The sequence below is a fragment of the Cucurbita pepo genome, chromosome 20 (assembly GCF_057944985.1).
Source record: "Cucurbita pepo subsp. pepo isolate OVF chromosome 20, ASM5794498v1, whole genome shotgun sequence".
Classification (NCBI taxonomy): Eukaryota; Viridiplantae; Streptophyta; class Magnoliopsida; order Cucurbitales; family Cucurbitaceae; genus Cucurbita; species Cucurbita pepo.
Window position 1 is genome coordinate 9,447,394 of NC_141817.1, and position 19,808 is coordinate 9,467,201.

General features: G+C 37.7%; 4 protein-coding genes across 4 annotated transcripts; 1 reads left to right on the forward strand and 3 right to left on the reverse strand.

Annotated features, from left to right (window-relative positions):
• The first annotated feature begins 873 nt into the window (after positions 1–873).
• Positions 874–6,460, forward strand: LOC147786520 (uncharacterized). Its single transcript, XM_087120483.1, has 3 exons — positions 874–1,125; positions 2,883–3,990; positions 6,135–6,460. Exons 1-3 carry the CDS (start codon positions 874–876, stop codon positions 6,458–6,460), a joined length of 1,686 nt encoding a protein of 561 aa, XP_086976609.1.
• Positions 6,461–11,777: 5,317 nt separating this feature from the next.
• On the reverse strand, positions 11,778–12,335 carry LOC147786521 (uncharacterized). Its single transcript, XM_087120484.1, has one exon. It carries the CDS (start codon positions 12,333–12,335, stop codon positions 11,778–11,780), a length of 558 nt encoding a protein of 185 aa, XP_086976610.1.
• Positions 12,336–12,425: 90 nt separating this feature from the next.
• On the reverse strand, positions 12,426–13,499 carry LOC147786522 (protein NUCLEAR FUSION DEFECTIVE 4-like). The gene has a single exon (XM_087120485.1). It carries the CDS (start codon positions 13,497–13,499, stop codon positions 12,426–12,428), a length of 1,074 nt encoding a protein of 357 aa, XP_086976611.1.
• Positions 13,500–15,983: 2,484 nt separating this feature from the next.
• On the reverse strand, positions 15,984–17,705 carry LOC111783616 (protein NUCLEAR FUSION DEFECTIVE 4-like). The gene is made up of 3 exons (XM_023664531.2): positions 17,160–17,705; positions 16,969–17,051; positions 15,984–16,905 (listed from the first exon to the last, which is right to left on the reverse strand). Exons 1-3 carry the CDS (start codon positions 17,703–17,705, stop codon positions 15,984–15,986), a joined length of 1,551 nt encoding a protein of 516 aa, XP_023520299.2.
• Positions 17,706–19,808: the final 2,103 nt, after the last annotated feature.

Here is a 19,808-nt window from a genome sequence, read left to right on the forward strand (position 1 = left end):
AAAATATCCACAAAACAACATCGTTCCTATTTAAAAAGATATTCAGCATGATGAGATTTGTCCAGGCTGTCAATATGGCAAGTCTCATCGTCTTCCTTTCCCAAGCTCATGGAGTAGAGCTTCAACAGTATTGAAATTCATCAATTCTGATCTTTTGGGTCCAACGCGAACAACAAGCTATACCGGCCTTCAGTACGTGATGGTGTTTGTGGATGATTTCTCTCGTTTCAGTTGGGCATACTTCTTAGAACACAAAAGTGAAGTTTTTTTCAAAGTTTATTCAGTTTTGTTACAGATGACGTATTTGTTTAGATTGTTGTATCTGATTAAATCTCCTTTATAGTTAAGAGTTAGATTTAGTTTTGATTTGATTTAATTTTAATTTGATTTAGTTTTGATTTGATTTAGTTTTTTATTTCTTTACGGGTTTGTTAACCGATTTTCTACCGATTTTTAGGTAGATTCTTTAAATATCTTTTTGTATTGTTTATATATACAGAGAGAGCATTCTTGCACTTCATAATATAATCTTCTTATCAACCATTCAATCACTCATTATTTCATTAACAGTTGGTATCAGAGCTATTTTCTTAAGTGATCGGTGAGATCAAAATGGAAGGAGAATCCAGTTTTTCAGCTGTTGCACCACCAGTCTTCGATGGAGACAATAATCAAATGTGGGCAGTTCGTATGGAGAGTTATCTAGAGGCTTTGGATATTTGGGAAGTAATAGAAGAGGATTACGAGGTCCCTCCGCTTCCAGCAAATCCTACTGTAGCACAAATCAAAGTACAGAAGGAAAAGAAGACGAGAAAATCAAAGGCAAAAGCTTGCCTATTTGCCGCTGTATCTCAAATGATCTTCATACAAATAATGTCCCTCAAAACAGCAAAGGAAATCTGGGATTATATCAAGGCCGAATATGAAGGAGATGAGAGGATTTGTGGAATAAAAGTCCTGAATTTGATTAGGAATTTCGAGTTGCGGAAGATGAAGGAGTCGGAATCGGAGTCGGTGAAAGAGTACTCTAACAGACTTCTCAACACTGCCAACAAGGTGAGATTGCTTGGTTCTGTGTTAAATGATTCCAGGATCGTTGAAAAGCTGCTAGTCACTGGAATAGAAGTTTGTGATGGTGTTAATATAACACATGCGGAAGCAACTTGAATCTTAGGCACTTTTAGAACATCAATTATAGTAAATAACTAGCATGTTCACAAGTATTGAAACTTAATGAGTTTGAATACTAACCTTTTGTAGTTCAAATTCCTTTTTCCTCACGAACCGGTTTCGAACCACCACTAGTGTCTTCTCCACTATCCTCCGCCCTTAGAACGGGATTGTGGAATCCGGTGAGTGACTAGACTTGGGAGGGATTTTGTATATATGAAGAGAGTGTTTGTGAGAGGTTTTTCTCAAGGTTTTTCACCGAGAAGAACTTTCATGTACCATGATCACTCTATTTATAGAGTCATGTTTGCATGTTCATGCAAATTTGAGATCACCAAATTTTGATACTCAAAATTTCACTCAAACTTGTGGGGTTTATTTGGCAAGCATGCAAGTTTGGTTAAACAAAATTTTGACACCTCAAAATTCCACTGACATGAATTTTTACATTAAATGAAGCCAACATTTTGACTTTCTTCATTTTAATTCAACAATTAATTTGAATAATTAATTTCAAATTAAAGTAATATTAAATGAGTAATTAAACTATTTAATTAATATTTAATATTAACTCAAAAGCCAATCTCAATCAATTCCGATACATATTTGATTAAAATCTTTAAAACTTATTTAAATATCTCAAATTCTCTCTTTTTGTTTAATTCGTAAATAAAACAAAAATGCGGTTAAATATATCGTACAATGTAGCGCATATTCTCTAATTTGAATTCGAACACTTCGAACTCACTCGTCACACTATTCTATTGTTTAGTTCGATATGAGCTAGCAGAGGGACCTAATGGACCTATAGATCATGGGCTCCAACGATCCAAGATTAACCCGTTAAACTCATTAACCTTGTTAATCAACAACACTCGTTAACTACTAGGACACTCCACTATAGCCTAGTAGTTGTACTCCCCTCACTATAGATATATTTCTGTCCATTTGATATAACCATGATTAGTAAGTCGATCCTTCACAGGTTGTTCGTAGCTAAAGCTGGGTCAATTAGCCGTTTTACCCCTGAAGTTGCTTCTTGTTTCTTATGTCCCACCGATCCTCTTATGAACAATTGGTTTGTGGTTCAACCAGTAAACCGAATCCCTCTCAGGCCAATGAGTGGGTGGGGCCCCTTGTTCAAGATCTGGAGTCAGTACTTAAGGGAACTACCTCTCTTCTATCCCTAAAAGTGGGTAGGAGCGAATTCCATCTTGCACCCCACGTCCCCAGCTATTCACCCAGTCTTACCCCTGAAATGGGAGGTCTATTGAGTCGGCAAACTTGAGCCACTCTCACCCATGCAAATCTAAGGATAATTCCAAATAAACAGGAGTTCATGGTTAGCTCAGGATTAAGATCGAGTTACCTAGGTCATCGAATGAAATGAAAATCAGTCTCAACAGTAAACAACATTATAAAGTGAGAGTGATTTTCTTCATGGTCCGATCTTATGCAATACTCATTGCATAGGATGCCCTCACTCACATGTCTTCACATGTACAATTTAGTGATCACATTGTTTATATCATATACAAAAGTGGACCGCATCCATAGTGTCCCCAGAATAAGGTACTCAAAGGATCTTCATGCAAATAATGTCCCTCAAAACAGCAAAGAAAATCTGAGATTATCTCAAGGCTGAATATGAAGGAGATGAGAGGATTCGTGGAATGAAAGTCCTGAATTTGATAAGGGATTTCGAGTTGCAGAAGATGAAGGAGTCGGATTCAGTGAAAGAGTACTCTGACAAACTTCTCAGCATTGCCAACAAGGTGAGATTGCTTGGTTTTGTGTTAAATGATTCCAGGATCGTTGAAAAGCTGCTAGTCACTGTTCCAGAGAAGTTTGAAGCCACCATTACTACTCTGGAGAACACCAAAGACTTGTCAAAGATTTCTCTTACAGAGCTCTTGAATGCTTTACAAGCACAAGAGCAAAGGAGGTCTATGAGGCGGCAAGAAGGGGTGATTGAAGGTGTGCTACATGTCAAGCATCAAAACAACAGCAGGTATAAAAACAAGAAAATTTTCAAAAATCAATCAACGAATGGAGATCCATCTGCCAATTATCAGAAGACAAAAAGAGGAGGTTTCGAAAAATCCTATCCACCTTGCTGCCATTGTGAGAAGAAAGGTCATCCACCATACAAGTGTTGGAGAAGACCTAACACCTTCTACTCCAAATGCAATCAACTTGGACATGAAGTTGTGATCTGCAAAGCCAAAGATCAGGTGAAAGAAGTAGATGCACATGTAGTTGATCAAGAAGAAGAAGAAGAAGAAGATCAATTGTTTATGGTCACTTCTTCCACAGGCAAAGAATCAAGCGAGAGATGGTTGAATGACAGTGGGTGCACAAATCACATGACATATGACAAGCAGTTTATTGAGGAATTAAGAGACACTGAAGTCAAGAGAGTGAGGATTGGTAGTGGTGAACACTTGGAAGTCAAGGGAAAAGGCATAGTAGCTATAACAAGCTATGAAGGTACAAAATTTATTCGAGATGGTTTATTTGTGCCTAAAATTGATCAAAATCTCTTAAGCTTTGGTCAGCTACTTGATAAAGGCTCTAAAGTGTTGTTTGAGAATAAGCAGTCCTTGATCAGAGATGCTAGTGGCAAAGACTTGTTCAATGTGAAAATGAAAGGAAAAATCTTTTCTCTAAATCCGACGGCCTTTATATCTAGAGTTAGTGCCACTGAGATTTGGCACAAAAGACTTGGGCACTTTCATCATCGAGGTTTGCTTCATAAGCAGTCAAAGAAACTGGCAGGACTCGCTGACATTGTTGATGACATGCCTCTTTGCGGTGCTAGTAATTTTTGGAAGCAACATAGGCAACCCTTTCCTAAACAGGCATAGAGAGCCTCGAAAAAACTGCAGCTGGTTCGTACTGATCTTTGTGGTCCTCAGCGAACACCATCATTAAATGGTAATCTTTATTACATTATTTTTATTGCTGATCTAACAAGAATGTGTTGGATCTTCTTTATGAAGCAAAAGTCAGAAGTTGCGGGTGTATTTTGGAAATTCAAAGCCAGAGTTGAGAATGAAATTGCATGCTTGATTCAGACTGTAAGATCAGATAATGGCAAGTAGTACACTTTTGAAACTTTTAACAGGTTTTGTGAAGAGGCTGGAATTGAACATCAATTGACAGCACCATGCACTCCTCAACAGAATGGCGTTAGTGAAAGGAGGAATAGATTCATAATGGAGATGACGAGATGCATGCTTCATGAGAAGAATCTTCCAAAACGTTTTTGGGGAGAAGCAGCAAACACTGCTGTGTACTTGCAAAATCGAATATCAACAAAATCTGTGAAGAACCTGACACCATTTGAAGCTTGATATGGTTACAAACCTTCTTTAAAGTTCCTATGGGGGTCTTTGCTTCACTTACATTCCACAGGTCAAGCATGATAAGCATGACAAGCTTGACAAAAAGGCAGAAGCTGGCATCTTTGTTTGGTATAGCACTATATTCAAAACTTACAGAGTTTTTCAACCACACACTAGTCGTGTTATTGTGAGCCGAGATATTCATTTTATTGGAAATGCGCAATGGAATTGGTAAGAATTGACGAAGGTGAATCAGATTTCTAATGTACCAAACAATTTAATCTTTGGTAGCATGTTAGAAGAGTCTGAAGATGAACGACTAGAAGAGTCTGAAGATGAATGACAAGAAGAGTCTGAAGATGAACGACAAGAAGAGTCTAAAGATGAACGACAAGATGCTTTGGTTGATGAGATGCACGTGTCAAAGGAGGAGCTTTCGATGATCGAGAAAGACAAAACCTGGGAATTGGTTAATTGACCTCTGAACAGATAGATAATTTGAGTAAGATGGATCTTTAGGAAAAAGCTTCGAGTTCACAACATCTAAACAAGGAGGAGTGTTAAAAGATCATGTATTTGTTTAGATTGTTGTATTTGATTAAATCTCCTTATAGTTAAGAGTTAGATATAGCTTTGATTTGATTTAATTTTGATTTGATTTAATTTTGATTTGATTTAGTTTTTTATTCGTTTACTCGTTTGTTACCAGATTTTCTGCATATTTTTAGATAGATTTTCTAAATATCTTTTTGTATTATTTGTATATATATAGAGCATTCTTACTCTTCATAATATAATCTTCTTATCAACCATTCAATCACTCATTCTTTCACTAACAAGTTTAAGTATGCTGTAGAAAAAGAATTTGAATTGAAAATCTAGTGCTTGCGCACTGATAATGGAGGGAAATTTCTTTCAAATGATTTTATGGAATACTCCAATGAGCATGGGATTCAGGGTCAACTAACTTGTCCAGAACCCCCGCAACAAAATGGGGTGGCTGAGCACAAGTTAGCTCATCTTACATCAGTTTGCTTGTCTTGGCTGCATGCGAGGAGTCTTCCAAGAGAGTTATGGGCATCGTTTTTTCAAATAGCTTGTCATGTTGTAAATGGGTGCCTCCATGGTCAGGGACAGAATCATCACCATTCGACCTAATTTATCATCGTAAATCCAAAGTGAGTTATTTTCGTAATTTTGGGTCTATTTGTTATGTTCATGTACTGAAACATAATCGAACTAAACTTTACCCAAAAGACAAGAAAAGCATTTTTGTTGGCTATGATACTCATAAAAAGCGTTGGTGGGGTATGGATTTGGAAACAAAGAAGGTTATTGTATCTCGTGATGTGGTGTTTGATGAAATTTCATGTTACAAAGACGATGCAGATGGCAGCAAAATTATAACTACTATTGCACGCTTTCCTAATGATTCTACGTTAGGGAGAAAGAAAATTTTCAATTGCGACAGACATTCAAGCTGAGGAGAATACAGAAGCCACTACAAATATTGAGGTTGACACAAGAAAAAATCCTCAAAGACAGAAAAAGTTACGAGATCATTTGTCCGATTTTGTAGTTGACAATTTTCTGTTCTATCTTGTTTTTTTATGGGAGATACAAGGGAAAATGAGCCGAAGTTGTATAGTGAAGCTAAAGGGATTTCAGAATGGGAAAATGCAATGATGGAACAAATTTCAGCACTTGAAAAAAATGACACCTGTGAGCTTGTACCCAAGTCTCATGATGCCGATTCAATTACTTGTAAGAGGGTTTACAAGTTGAAGAAAAAAGCTGATGATAGAATTGATAGACACAAAGCTCGTCTTGTTTCTCGTGGGTTCTCTCAGCAATATGGTCGAGACTATGATGAGGCTTTTAGTTCGGTTGCAAGGATGACATCATTACGGACAATCATCTCTTTAGCTGCTAGTAAAGGCTGAAAGTTTTGGCAGCTTGATGTGGAAAATGCTTTCTTTTACGGAGAGTTGGATCGTGATATTTTTATGGAGCAGCCGCAAGGATTTACCTCTAAGGAATATCCTGATTATGTGTGCAGACTTAAGAAGACATTGTACGGACTCGAGCAAGCTCCTCGTGCTTGGTTTGGTAAGATTGCTCAATATCTTAATTTTTGTTGTTTTAAGTCTTCATGTGCTAATTCGAGCTTATATGTTAAGAAAAAAACAACTGTATGCACCCTGCCCTTACTTTAGGTTGATGACGTGATTATTACTCGTGATGATATTTTTGAAATCAGTAGTCTCAAAGATGTCTTGTCTGTTCGTTTTGGAATGACAAGATTAGGTGAAGCTGATTGTTTTCTGGGTTTGGAAACTAAGAAGTGTGATGGTTATTTTCTCTCTAAAAAAGAATATATAGCATGTTTATTGCAGCGGTTTCGTATAGAGAATTCAAGAGATAAAATTACTCCTATATAACCAAATCTCAAATTAGCTAGAAATTAAGGGAAGTCATTAGAAGATGGTACATTCTTTCTGCACCTTGTTGGTAGTTTATTCTATTTAACTATCACAAGCCAGACATTTCTTTTCAGTAGGAGTTATGTCTCAATTTATGGATAAGCCACATGAGACTCATTTAATTGCAGCAAAAAGGATTCTTTGTTACATCAATGACATTCTAAATTATGGATTCATGTATGAGAAATCAAAGTCATTTTTCTTAAGTAGTTTTGTGGATGCTGATTGGGCTAGTGACGTGAACGACAGATGCTCCACAACAAGTTTTTGTTTTACAGTAGGCTCAGCTGCAATTTCATGGTGCAGTAAAAAGCAAAGCACTATTGCTTTGTCCAGTTGTGAAGCAAAATATGTAGCTGCTACAATGGCTACTCAAGAATGTTTGTGGCTCAGGAGGCTTATTCGAGAAATGGTGACTACTCTCAATCATCCCACTCAAATTAATTGTGATAATCAAAGTGCAATAAAACTTGCTGGAAATCCGGTGTTTCATTCTCGTTCGAAACATATTGAAACTCATTATTATTATGTTCGAGAGAAAGTGTTATTGCAGGATGTTGAATTGAAAAATACATACTAATAAGCAAGTTGCAGACATATTTACTAAGCCACTTGTCAAAGTGAAGTTTGAGGTTTTTCGTAAGACTCTCGGAGTTATTGAGAAATAAGCTTGCATTAACGAAGGCTGCAGAATTTAGTGTAACTTATTGCTAGTTTGAATTAGTCAAGTTATTCATTTCTATTAGGAGTCTGTTAGCTTTATTTCTGCAAATAAATTAGTTGCACGTTAAGTAGTTTGGTGCAAATCGGTTCAGTCTTTATAGAAGTTATTTCAGTTTAAATAGAAGTCTTACCATTAGTAAAATACACCTACAGTACAACACTTCATATTTCAGTTTTCTCTGTATTGTCTTTCTTGAGTAATAATAATTTCAGATTTATTCATGTTTTTTAGTGTTAGATATTGTGTCATGGTTCTCTATCCTTTAATTTAAACTCTAAGAGTTCCCTTATGCCGCCAAGCTGTGAATGACTCGTGACCTACGAGGAGCTACCTCAAGAATGGCTTATGGGACTACTTGGTATCTTACCTAGGAAGTGAGCTGCAACCCCCTAGGTCCATAATAGTCCACCTCATCGGGGAGGGGCTACCCTTCCCTTATCTCATCCAACTAAATGGTCTGTACGACATGGGCTCGCGTTTCCCATGCAAAACGGCTAGGAGCAGTGGATTCTAATCGGGAATCCCTGGTCCCTCATGAAGCTAAGAGACCGTTCATACACTTGCAGCCTAAGGGTACTCCTAAGGTGGTTTGTATGTCGTGGTGGTTTATTAGGCTTCTATGACTTGTCATTCTAACCACAAATCTCTAGACTTAACATAATACTGGATAATGAAAACTAAGTGTGCGTGCAACTATTTTCTAGCATCATCATACATAATTCATGTAAAATAAAAAAATACATGCTCAACGGAGCGATAACATCCATCAAGCTTCCGGAGCACAAAGTTCACAAATTCTCATCTTCCTTTAACCATGAATTAAACACATACATATATAACGGAAGTTTAAAGCATAAGTGCAACACTCAGACGATTCTCATAATGCTTCACATATTACATCCAAACTCGTAATAATCACATTACTAAAATTCAGTCATGGAAAGCTGCCACCTAAGGTAAATTCACTAGCATGCATGCATTCCAAGCAATCCCTACGAGTATTGCTTCCTAAAAATCCGGTGACTTACATGATTGACGCATGCCCTTCATTTAGCGTTTCTACACAAATAGCATTTCTAAAAATACTGATTTTCTCCAATAAGGTCCTAATTCACATAAAAACATGGTTAGGATTAGAATGGGGATAAAAATCGGACAAATAGAAATCGAACGGGCCTAAAAGGAGCTTACACGCACCTTCCGCGCGCCCCGAGTGCCCAGGAGGATTCCAATCGCAGGTCTCACACGCGAGTCACGGACTAGGTTTTGGATGGCAGTTAAGGTTGGACAGCGGGTCGACTGCTTCGCTGGGTTGTGGATCGTTACTCGAGTTAGTGGGTTGGGTCAGATCGTCTTAGAAAGGACAAAGCTGCATTGCTCCACGTGGCATACGAATCGTGGCTCCACCCAAAACTTGACTCGTGTCCCTCTCTGGTCTCGACACGTTTCTCCTATCGCCTCCCTCCCCCCCTCCCTCTCTAATCAAATTTTTGGTTAGATTTTTTCCCATTTTCTCTTTTTTCATATCTTTTGATCCAGAATCCAAATCTGATATAGTTTCGTCGGTAAAGTTATAGACCGTGATTTAAACTGGGTCTGGATATTTTTTTTCTTAAACTTTACTTCAACATAGACCAAAATAAGAGAGTTAAAAATAGGTCGTTCGCCTCCTTATAGTTCTTGGAAAGAGACCTCGAAATATCGATATCAGTCACATTTCCCGGGCAAGTTTCTTCACTGATCTTGTAGAGAAATCCTCCTATATAAACATATTCACGAGTCGCAAATGGTGGTATTGGATCTGAAGAATACCAATAACTCACCTCACGGACCTTCTCGGTTTGTTGACGGAACAAATGGGACTCCGACCTCTTGAACCTCACTATAACTTCAAGAAAGAGGTCCATGAAACTACATCAAGGTTGAGGGCGAATTCCGACGGTGGTCCGGTGAGTACTCTAGCCACTCTTTCTTTCTTCTCTTCTACTTCTCTCAACTTTCCAACTTTTCTTTCTTTTGCAGGTATTGTGTTAAGACCAATCAAGACCCATAATGGGCCCAAGGACAAAATGACCCATAAGTTGTTATTATTAGGAATGGTTGGGATATGATAGCTTATGAGCATGATTATTTTAAATAGCTAGAGTGCATAATTAGAATGCTACACTCAGCATATTCATTTGCATGTTAGAAGAATCCGTGTCAAAAGACTACATTCTTCCATGATGAGAACTAAATGTTTTAAGCTATATAAGAAGATTTTTGCTATGCTAGAAACTTTGATTTTAGTTAAAAAGCTAATAATAGGATTTCAAAATTTAAATCCTTGCACAAACTTGAATAAGAAAATTATGATAAGATTAGAGCACTAGAACTAGAGTTATGTCACAATTATCATGTTAGGACATTTTCAGTGAATCAAAGGCCAATGGATCGTGAGTTATGCTTAAAGAACTGAACTTTAGTGCACCTAGATTATAATTAACCCCATGAATTAGTCCAGAAAGTCCTTAATACAAGTACCTAGTTTACAATTATAGCATGTAGGAGAACTTGGAAAGCTTATCTTGCCTATTAGCAGTGGTGAATGATATCACTAGAGCCAAGACCACTTCATATTCCCTCTAGGAAATTATTAATACTCAGGGACACAAATAGACCTAAAAATACCCTGTTTAGTGGTAGCTTCATGATGAGTACTATTGAGTTTGACTCAGTTTGGTCATAGAGGTAGTGCATTGAGGTTGTTTAGTGTTAATGCTTTTATCATGTATGGAAATGGTTAAGAGTCTCTAAATAGGATTTTTTTTTCCATAAACCCATCTCAAGCAAGAGAATGGGCAACACAGGTAGACTCAATAGTTTGTCTCCACACGAGGTCTTTCCTCCATTTTAGTGTGACGTTATGGTTTGTGGAGGGTTACCAACTATCCTTTTCATAAATGATGTTCAAGATTCATGATGTCATAGCATCCTTCATGTTATTATGTTTGATGAGGTTGCTCCTCTTCAATTTAGGATACCCATAATTTACTTACTAAGAAATGTAAGCTAGTTAAGTAAGTTGTTCACTCTAAAGCTCAATTAGGCCCTTCAGGAGATCCTGCGACACCAGGTTACGTGAACTTCCTCTAAACCACATTTTGGTTTACGGCATGCATGGAAACTACCTTAGGTACTTCAGGAACTCCCAAAAGCTTAGCTAGTTGTACAACTTAGGTCTGAACTTCCTAGATTTTAGACGAAAGCCAATGATAGCTAACTAAGTCATGGATGCAATTAAGAACTTATAAGTAGATTACTTATTGAGTTTATTTATACCCACAAGATATTACCTTTTTCGTTTTTTAGGTGATAGTTGATTTATTAGTCTAGGTGGAAAATTTGTGGGAGTTATGTGGCCATGAAGGAGGCTTTTCCTAGGGCGTCAATCTTTTTGGTACTTGATTTGTATTTTGTTTAATTAAATCTCAAATGGTACATTCGATATCTATTTGTCAGTCCTCTTGCAATTTTTTATTTGAAGTTTCAAAAAACGAGTCACGGTAGAACATAGATGTAAGTCATGATTTAGATATTTTATGTTTTGAATGTATACTTTGTTTTTGATATGTTTGTTAATGATTTCTACAACCTACTTTTTGTAAATTTTTGTTGAATTATATAAAAATCTATTTGATTAACTATTATTTTTAAATTATAGAAATTATCGAGTCGATTTTCATTCTAAGTCAAGAGTGACCCTCTCGATTTTGTATATGGCATATATATGGCATATCAAATGTAAAGTATGTCAATGGTAAGAAATAAAAAGATAGTTGATATTAAATATATCAACCACTAATGTTCCAAAATCATTAAATTTCAAACTCCCTTCTCCCATGTCCACAATTTGTTTTACTAGTCATGCAACTTTCTTGATAATAAATTTATAAATGGTCACGTATTAAAGAAATCCTTATAAAAGAATGAAACACCAACCACACAAAATCAAAAGGCTAAAACTAAAGTAGAATGTCCTGAAGTAGGTATGCTTTTGTTGAGTAGTTTCTCTTATTTACTTTGATCATGAGTTTTCATTTTGTGTTCATTGTTCTTATCATCGGAAGAATATAATTCCACGTTCAAATGCTTAACCTCCATGTCATCTCTGTATTTCTTATATACATCTCCTTTGTAGAAGTCTCGAGTTCTATAAGCTAGCACCAATGAAGCCATCGCTCCAAACAAGGTCACTGCAGCCAAAATCATGAACGATTCATTAAAGCAATGAGTTCCAGTGCAAGTAAGGCCCTTCCCGTTCTTCACATTTCCAATTTTAGTGGCTTCTGCATCGTAAAACCTCCCTATTACTTCCACATTCATTATATAAGATCCAAGTGGGACAGCCAGTTGCCCACAGTTGAGCAGTGTCGAGTAATGTTTGAGGCCGAAGAGATCAGAGATTATGGCGAATATCAATGGAGTTTGGGCTCCAAGGCCAAACCCAATGATCAACGAAGCTACATAGACTGAATTTATATAAGGGAATGCGATGGAGAGCAAGCCGATGCAGGTGAAAACTTGGGTAAGACCGAACAGGAAAGGGCGGGGTAATTTGTATTTGGTCATAAGGGTTTCAGAGATGAAACCGGAGAAGACTCGACCAAAGAAATTGAATATGGAAATCCATGAAACCAAAATACTTATGGAATGATTTGTTTATTTAAGTGACTCGGCGATCTGCCCAAGATTGTCAATGGCTGCAACGGACGACCCACATGCAGAAACCGTTGCTATGAAAATAAGAGCCATATCTTTGCTTAGAAGAGCTTGCAAGATGCTGAAATCTTCTCCTCTTTGCGGCTCCTTACATACATTTGAGACACTCGGCAAAGAAATTTTTGAAATTTCCTTAAGTTGTTCACGGGGAATCGAAACAACAATAGAAGGATTCATGGTTTGTTTACCGAGTTTGAAGAGAAAAAGTTCTTCTTTAATAGCTATCAGAAGGGGCAGACAGATTAAGACGACGATGACCGCGACGCCACCGGCATAACCAGCCTGAGAGAAAGCAATGTTTCTCTGGGTTATGGTGAGAAAAAAGAGGAACACCGCTATCGCTATGGACACGTAAAGCAAGTGGTAGAACACTTTGAGCTCCTGTGGATGCTTTCGAGCTTTGATTGTCCGAATTGGAAGAAAACACAAGAAACATACAATGGAGGGTAGCCATGAAAGAAGGAGGAGAAGATCGATAGAATTTTGGTTGCCGTGGATTGCTAAATTAATCTGAGTTAGGATGGCACCACCGAGGCCAACGAAACCCTTGAGAAGGCCCAAAATGATACCGCGTTGATCAGGAAAATTTCCAACGCTAGTGACCATAACGGCGGTATTGGGGAAGTTCTGTGAATTAGAAGTAATATAGATGTAAACAAACATTAGCCATAAATGGGGTTTTGGGACGTAGCTAGAAACGGAGAGCCAAATCATAAAGTAGCTGAAGAAATTGGAGGATATCCCCACAAGGAAAAGCATCCACGGAGGAGCCACCTCGGCGAAAAGCCCGGCAAAAACTCCAAGGTTGGAGCCGAGATCTTTAGCAAATCCCAAGGTATTAAGTTGAGTTTGATTGTAGTCAAATTTTGTTTTTAAGAGTTTGGAGTATGTTCCGAACAAGTAAGGTGAACCGCAACCGATCATGATCGGAAAAGAGGTGAACACTGAAAACCATCGTCCTTCGACAACTTGTTTCACAAATAGCCAACTTTCCGTTTCATGGTTGTCGCCCATGGTCACTAACTGGACTATTGGGCGCTAAAAATTTATTATTACTTAGGAATAAGAGGTGTCAGAATTGGCTGAAAATGAGAACGAGAATGAGGAATGAAGAATGAAGAATGAAAGTTGGGAATGAGATTTTGAGTCCCCAATTTGGTGCCCTATAAAGGAAATTTAGTTCCAAACATCTTACCTAACGCAACATAGATAGAGTTTAATTATGGAAAATGGTTTCGCAAGCGGAAACAAACACTAACTTCCTCTCCTACACCATATATCTTTTTAGATATGTTCACAACAACATAATTTCATGAAATATACCATTTATACCATGATTTTTGCTACTCCATCTTCCTTTTTAAACTCGTCCTAATTTATGCAAAAGTTTTTCCTTTCTTGAATTCTATACTTTTCTAAAGTTTCTGTGTTTGACTCTACAAACTTTCGCTTTTTATTTTTTAATCTTCTTTAGAGAGAGTTATATTATATTTTGAGTATATTGTTTTGAGTATTCAAATGGTAAATCTACTCTTGACCTCAGCTGTTTAAAATTTCAACAACTATAACGGTTTGATCTTGAGTCTTATAAAGTATTGAGTTTGCTTTTAAACTCGTAAAAAGAGTTTGTAGCAATTTTACTCTGATATGTGGAAGGAGTCAAGTAAGATTCTTTTCAAAATTCTCTAGGTACTTGGTGAGTGGAGTAAGTCGAGTTTGATCGAACCAGTGTAAGGGATACAATGTTAAATTTTCTTACTCTTCCCTATTGAACTGTGAAATTAATATCGTGATTTATTCCATATTCTAAGAGTTATAATGGATCTAAAAAGCTGGATAATTATGAAAATTAAGCATATTTAAATACTTTTTTATTTAAAACCCTATTCTCCCTCTAGAGTTGCCATATCAATCCAATAGATGTGACATTTGACCACAAAGTTGCTTAGGGTACATCTGATCCTTAGGGTTGAGTATAGGATCCTTAAGGTAAATTAGTTAACCACTTTATTTACGCCTATGTCGTGATCCTGTGTATCTTAGAATTATGAGGTGCTACATCGTTTCAGTTCTAATACTGAATGATTTGCTAGGGTCATCGTGGAATAAATTTGATCAATACCAAATTTTTATCCACAAAAGATCATTGGTGAACAGATCCATAACGTCGTGTCAAGTTCTAAGAAGGAGCGACCCTGTTACTGCCAACTACTAAGTACTCATATGGCCTCGAAAAAGTAGGAGATCCATTGGGAGACCCATATTTATTTTAACATATGATACTAGCACATATTAAATTCTATTATTGAGCATAACTCATCTCATTTTCATATGTTTTCCACTTAACTCATTTCAACTTTGATGAACAAAGTTAAAAGTTTTTCTCAAAGAATCTATAAAAATTAAATTCATACCATTTAATTATGAAAAACTTGGTTAAACTTGGGTTTCCAAAAGTTATTTCCCCTTCTCTATTTTCTTAAAAGAATGCCCCTTTAAAAAGGGGTTTTAAAATGGGTCTCCAAAGGAGAGTTTGTTGAAGTCTACCACGAGCATATATTGTTTTTTGTACTTTCCTTTTTTGGGCTTCCCATCAAGGTTTTTAAAACATGTTTGCTAGGGAGAGGTTTCCACGCCCTTGTAAAGGGTGTTTCGTTCTCCTCCCCAACCGACGTGGGATCTTACAATCCACTCCCCTTCAAGGCCAAGCGTACTCGCTAGCACTCGTTCCCTTCTCCAATGAATGTGGGACCCCCTATCAATCCCCCATTGGGGCCCAACATCCTTGCAGGCACACCGCCTCGGGTCCACCCCCCTTCGGGGCTCAACCTCCTCGATGGCACATCGCGTGCACTCCTGCCCCGACTCAATTCTACAACTCGCGTGAACTCCTATCCCAAAAATCGACCCACAAACGGAACTCAATCACAGTTTTGACCTGTACGCGCCACTGTCTTTAGCTCGGCTTAGCTTCAACATGACTCAGTGCTCCACGACTTCTAATGTGCTTATTCGGGTTGGATTAGGGTTTTTGGACTCCTTCCCTACGCTTTTGGCCCTTGGCCCTTCTAGAGCTATTTTTGACCTTATTGAGGCATTTTAGGTTAATATGAGTTATAAATGGTCAATTTAAATTATATTTTAAGCTAAAAATGAAATTACGAGCTACTATCCCATAGGTTATGTATGTTATATGTCTTAATATGTTGTCGTGAGTTAACAGTCATGTGATGCATGTAGTGGCAGCTCTATTTCAAAAGAAAAATATGGTCATTTCTGCTCATTTTTTTCGATATTTCATGTTCTGTCAACAAAAAAGTCTTATAATAAAGTTTTATGTTAATAATTTAATGAATAATCATATTAAAATGAAATTTTAAAAAATTAGGGATACAAATATTTGAATCTTCCCTCTCAGAAAATATCTTTCTCAAAGGACCCTATGGGTGTCCTCAAATTGAGTGCCCATGGGAGGTTTGAAAGATTAATGGTTTGGATTTAATCCTCAATGTTCTTCTTGTTATCTAAGTGATGGAACTCCATTTCCGTTTGTGGAATCCATATCTCCTCGTTAAAGTTCTTATACACATCCCTTTTGTAGAATTCTCGAGTCCGGTAAGCCAACACAAACATAATCACGGCTCCAAACAATGTCGCTGCAGCCAATATTGTGAAAGACCCACCAAAGCAATGAGCTCTAGTGCAAGTTAACCCCTTCCCCGCAATCTGCTTATGTTCACGTAAAGCTTCCATATCGTACAGCTTCCCGACAACATCCACGTTCAGTATGTAAGACCCAAGTGGGGCTGCCAATTGCCCACAATTGAACAGCGTCGAGTAATGTTTAAGACCAAACATCTCAGATATTACGGCAAATAGCATTGGATTTTGAGCTCCAAATCCAAACCCAATAATTATGGCAGCTAAGTAGACGGAGCCTGGGAAAGGGTAGGCGATGAAAAGCTGGCCAATGCAAGTGATGAGAAAGGCAAAAGCAAAGGTTAGAGGACGAGGCAACTTGTATTTAGTCATGAGGGTTTCTGAGATGAAGCCAGAGAAAACTCGGCCGAAGAAATTGAATATGGAAACCCACGAAACAAGGATGCCTATGGCTCGTTGTGGGTAGCCAAGTGATTCCCCAACTTGACCTAGATTATCTATAGCGGCTAGAGAGGACCCACATCCAGAAAATGTAGCTAAGCAAATAAGAGCCATATCTTTGCTGAACACGGCTTGCAAGATGGTGAAATCCTCCCCTCTTTCAGGCTTGTTCCATATGTTTTGGCAACACGAGGGCGAAACCTCGGGGACTTCCGAACTGGCAGAGGTAGCGAGGGTAGGAGGGTTTTGGTGAAGCATGGAGACTGGGACAGAAGGACCAGCGATTTGCTTGTTGAGTTTGTAGAGCAACAACTCTTCTCTACATGCGATTAAAATGGGTACGCATAGTAAGCAAACCACAAAGGATGCGCCACCTACGTACCCAGCTTGAGAGAAAACCACTTGTTTTTGTGCAATGGTTAAAAACAAGATGAAAATGGCCAGAAGAATTGAGACGTAAAGTAACTGGTAAAACACTTTGAGTTCATCGGGATGCTTACGGATACGGATGGGTCGAATTGAGGGGAAAAGGACGAGGATTAGGAGAGAGGGGAGTCATGCGAAAAGAAGAACCAGATTGGATGGATCATCGTGGCCGTAAATGGCTAAATAAAGTTGGCTTATGATGGCACCTCCAATACCCACGTACCCTTTAAGAAGACCCAAAATGATCCCTCGTCGGTCGGGGAAGTTTCTCACGCTCGTCACCATAATGGCAGTGTTTGCCCAATTTGAAGAATTAGTACTGAAGCAAACCAAAATGAACATTTGCCAGAATTTTGGCTTGGCGATTCGGGCAGTTATGGAGAGCCAAATCAAGAAGAAGCCGGTGAAATTTTGAAATGCCCCAATTATGAAGAGAACCCACGTCGGAGTCACCTCCGCCAGAAGCCCCGCGATAATTCCGATGTTTGACCCGAGATCTTTGGCGAATCCCAATGTGTTAATTTGGGTTTGGCTGTAATCAAATTGGGTTTTTATGACTTTGGAATATGTTGGAAACACGTAAGTGGTGCCGTTGCCGATCATCATTATCAGTCCCGCGAATACACTAAACCATCGTCCTGCTACCACTTGTTTGATGAAAGCCAAAGCTTCTGATCCTCCCTTGTTGCCCATATCTTTTCTTGGTGCCAAGCAATTCAGTGCCTCACTCTTTTAAAACCAATTCAGTTCGATAGTTTGGTGCGCTTTGGTAAATTTTAATGGACAAGAAGCCAAACTCAAACTTCCTCATCTCAACATAACCATTGTCTTTTTGTTACCCTAAAATAACCCAAAGCATAACTACATGCTCTCACCAAAATGAGACATTCATTCGTAGGTTACAAGTTTAATCCCTTCTACTTTAATTAACATTTCATCAAAACTAAGCATTAATTTTTCTTAACCCACATTTAATTTCTAATTAATTTATCATTCTAATTAATTTAATTGAATGTGATGACACACAAATTCCAGTAGATACTCTAGACAACGTTGAATTATCATGTTCCTGGTTTGAAGAAAAATCTTGCTTTCTGTATCACAAATAACAGATACAGGAGAGTATATTCTTTTTGGTCCTAAAGATATTCAAATTCTTTCTTATGTGAAACATGTTGCTGTTGATATCCTGTTCTTTGGAAAAAGAAAAGAATCCTTGTATGTTTTATCGGCTAGGGATGAATATATCAAGAAAATTGGTCATAATGCAAGCTCAACGTTTTGGCATGTTCGTTTGGGTTAGGTGAGTTTTTCAGTTGTTGCAGAAAATATCCACAAAACAACATCGTTCCTATTTAAAAAGATATTCAGCATGATGAGATTTGTCCAGGCTGTCAATATGGCAAGTCTCATCGTCTTCCTTTCCCAAGCTCATGGAGTAGAGCTTCAACAGTATTGAAATTCATCAATTCTGATCTTTTGGGTCCAACGCGAACAACAAGCTATACCGGCCTTCAGTACGTGATGGTGTTTGTGGATGATTTCTCTCGTTTCAGTTGGGCATACTTCTTAGAACACAAAAGTGAAGTTTTTTCAAAGTTTATTCAGTTTTGTTACAGATGACGTATTTGTTTAGATTGTTGTATCTGATTAAATCTTCTTTCTAGTTAAGAGTTAGATTTAGTTTTGATTTGATTTAATTTTAATTTGATTTAGTTTTGATTTGATTTAGTTTTTTATTTCTTTACTGGTTTGTTAACCAATTTTTAGGTAGATTCTTTAAATATCTTTTTGTATTGTTTATATATACAGAGAGAGCATTCTTGCACTTCATAATATAATCTTCTTATCAACCATTCAATCACTCATTATTTCATTAACAGTTGGTATCAGAGCTATTTTCTTAAGTGATCGGTGAGATCAAAATGGAAGGAGAATCCAGTTTTTCAGCTGTTGCACCACCAGTCTTCGATGGAGACAATAATCAAATGTGGGCAGTTCGTATGGAGAGTTATCTAGAGGCTTTGGATATTTGGGAAGTAATAGAAGAGGATTACGAGGTCCCTCCGCTTCCAGCAAATCCTACTGTAGCACAAATCAAAGTACAGAAGGAAAAGAAGACGAGAAAATCAAAGGCAAAAGCTTGCCTATTTGCCGCTGTATCTCAAATGATCTTCATACAAATAATGTCCCTCAAAACAGCAAAGGAAATCTGGGATTATATCAAGGCCGAATATGAAGGAGATGAGAGGATTTGTGGAATAAAAGTCCTGAATTTGATTAGGAATTTCGAGTTGCGGAAAATGAAGGAGTCGGAATCGGAGTCGGTGAAAGAGTACTCTAACAGACTTCTCAACACTGCCAACAAGGTGAGATTGCTTGGTTCTGTGTTAAATGATTCCAGGATCGTTGAAAAGCTGCTAGTCACTGGAATAGAAGTTTGTGATGGTGTTAATATAACACATGCGGAAGCAACTTGGATCTTAGGCACTTTTAGAACATCAATTATAGTAAATAACTAGCATGTTCACAAGTATTAAAACTTAATGAGTTTGAATACTAACCTTTTGTAGTTCAAATTCCTTTTTCCTCACGAACCGGTTTCGAACCACCACTAGTGTCTTCTCCACTATCCTCCGGCCTTAGAACGGGATTGTGGAATCCGGTGACTGATTAGACTTGTGAGGGATTTTGTATATATGAAGAGAGTGTTTGTGAGAGGTTTTTCTTAAGGTATTTCACCGAGAAGAACTTTCATGTACCATGATCACTCTATTTATAGAGTCATGTTTGCAT

Bases quoted from the DNA above. Each gene is read 5' to 3' on its own strand.
- LOC147786520 (XM_087120483.1), top strand. From the start codon at position 874: ATGTCCCTCAAAACAGCAAAGGAAATCTGGGATTATATCAAGGCCGAA. The intron at 1,126-2,882 runs GTTTGTGATGGT...TTCGAGTTGCAG, and splicing joins TGCTAGTCACTGGAATAGAA to AAGATGAAGGAGTCGGATTC. The intron at 3,991-6,134 runs GTAATTTTTGGA...TTTTTATGGGAG, and splicing joins CATGCCTCTTTGCGGTGCTA to ATACAAGGGAAAATGAGCCG.
- LOC147786521 (XM_087120484.1), bottom strand. From the start codon at position 12,335: ATGACCAAATACAAATTACCCCGCCCTTTCCTGTTCGGTCTTACCCAA.
- LOC147786522 (XM_087120485.1), bottom strand. From the start codon at position 13,499: ATGGGCGACAACCATGAAACGGAAAGTTGGCTATTTGTGAAACAAGTT.
- LOC111783616 (XM_023664531.2), bottom strand. From the start codon at position 17,705: ATGGGCAACAAGGGAGGATCAGAAGCTTTGGCTTTCATCAAACAAGTG. The intron at 17,052-17,159 runs GTTCTTCTTTTC...GTGTTTTACCAG, and splicing joins ACGATGATCCATCCAATCTG to TTACTTTACGTCTCAATTCT. The intron at 16,906-16,968 runs GTACGTAGGTGG...AATCGCATGTAG, and splicing joins GTGGTTTTCTCTCAAGCTGG to AGAAGAGTTGTTGCTCTACA.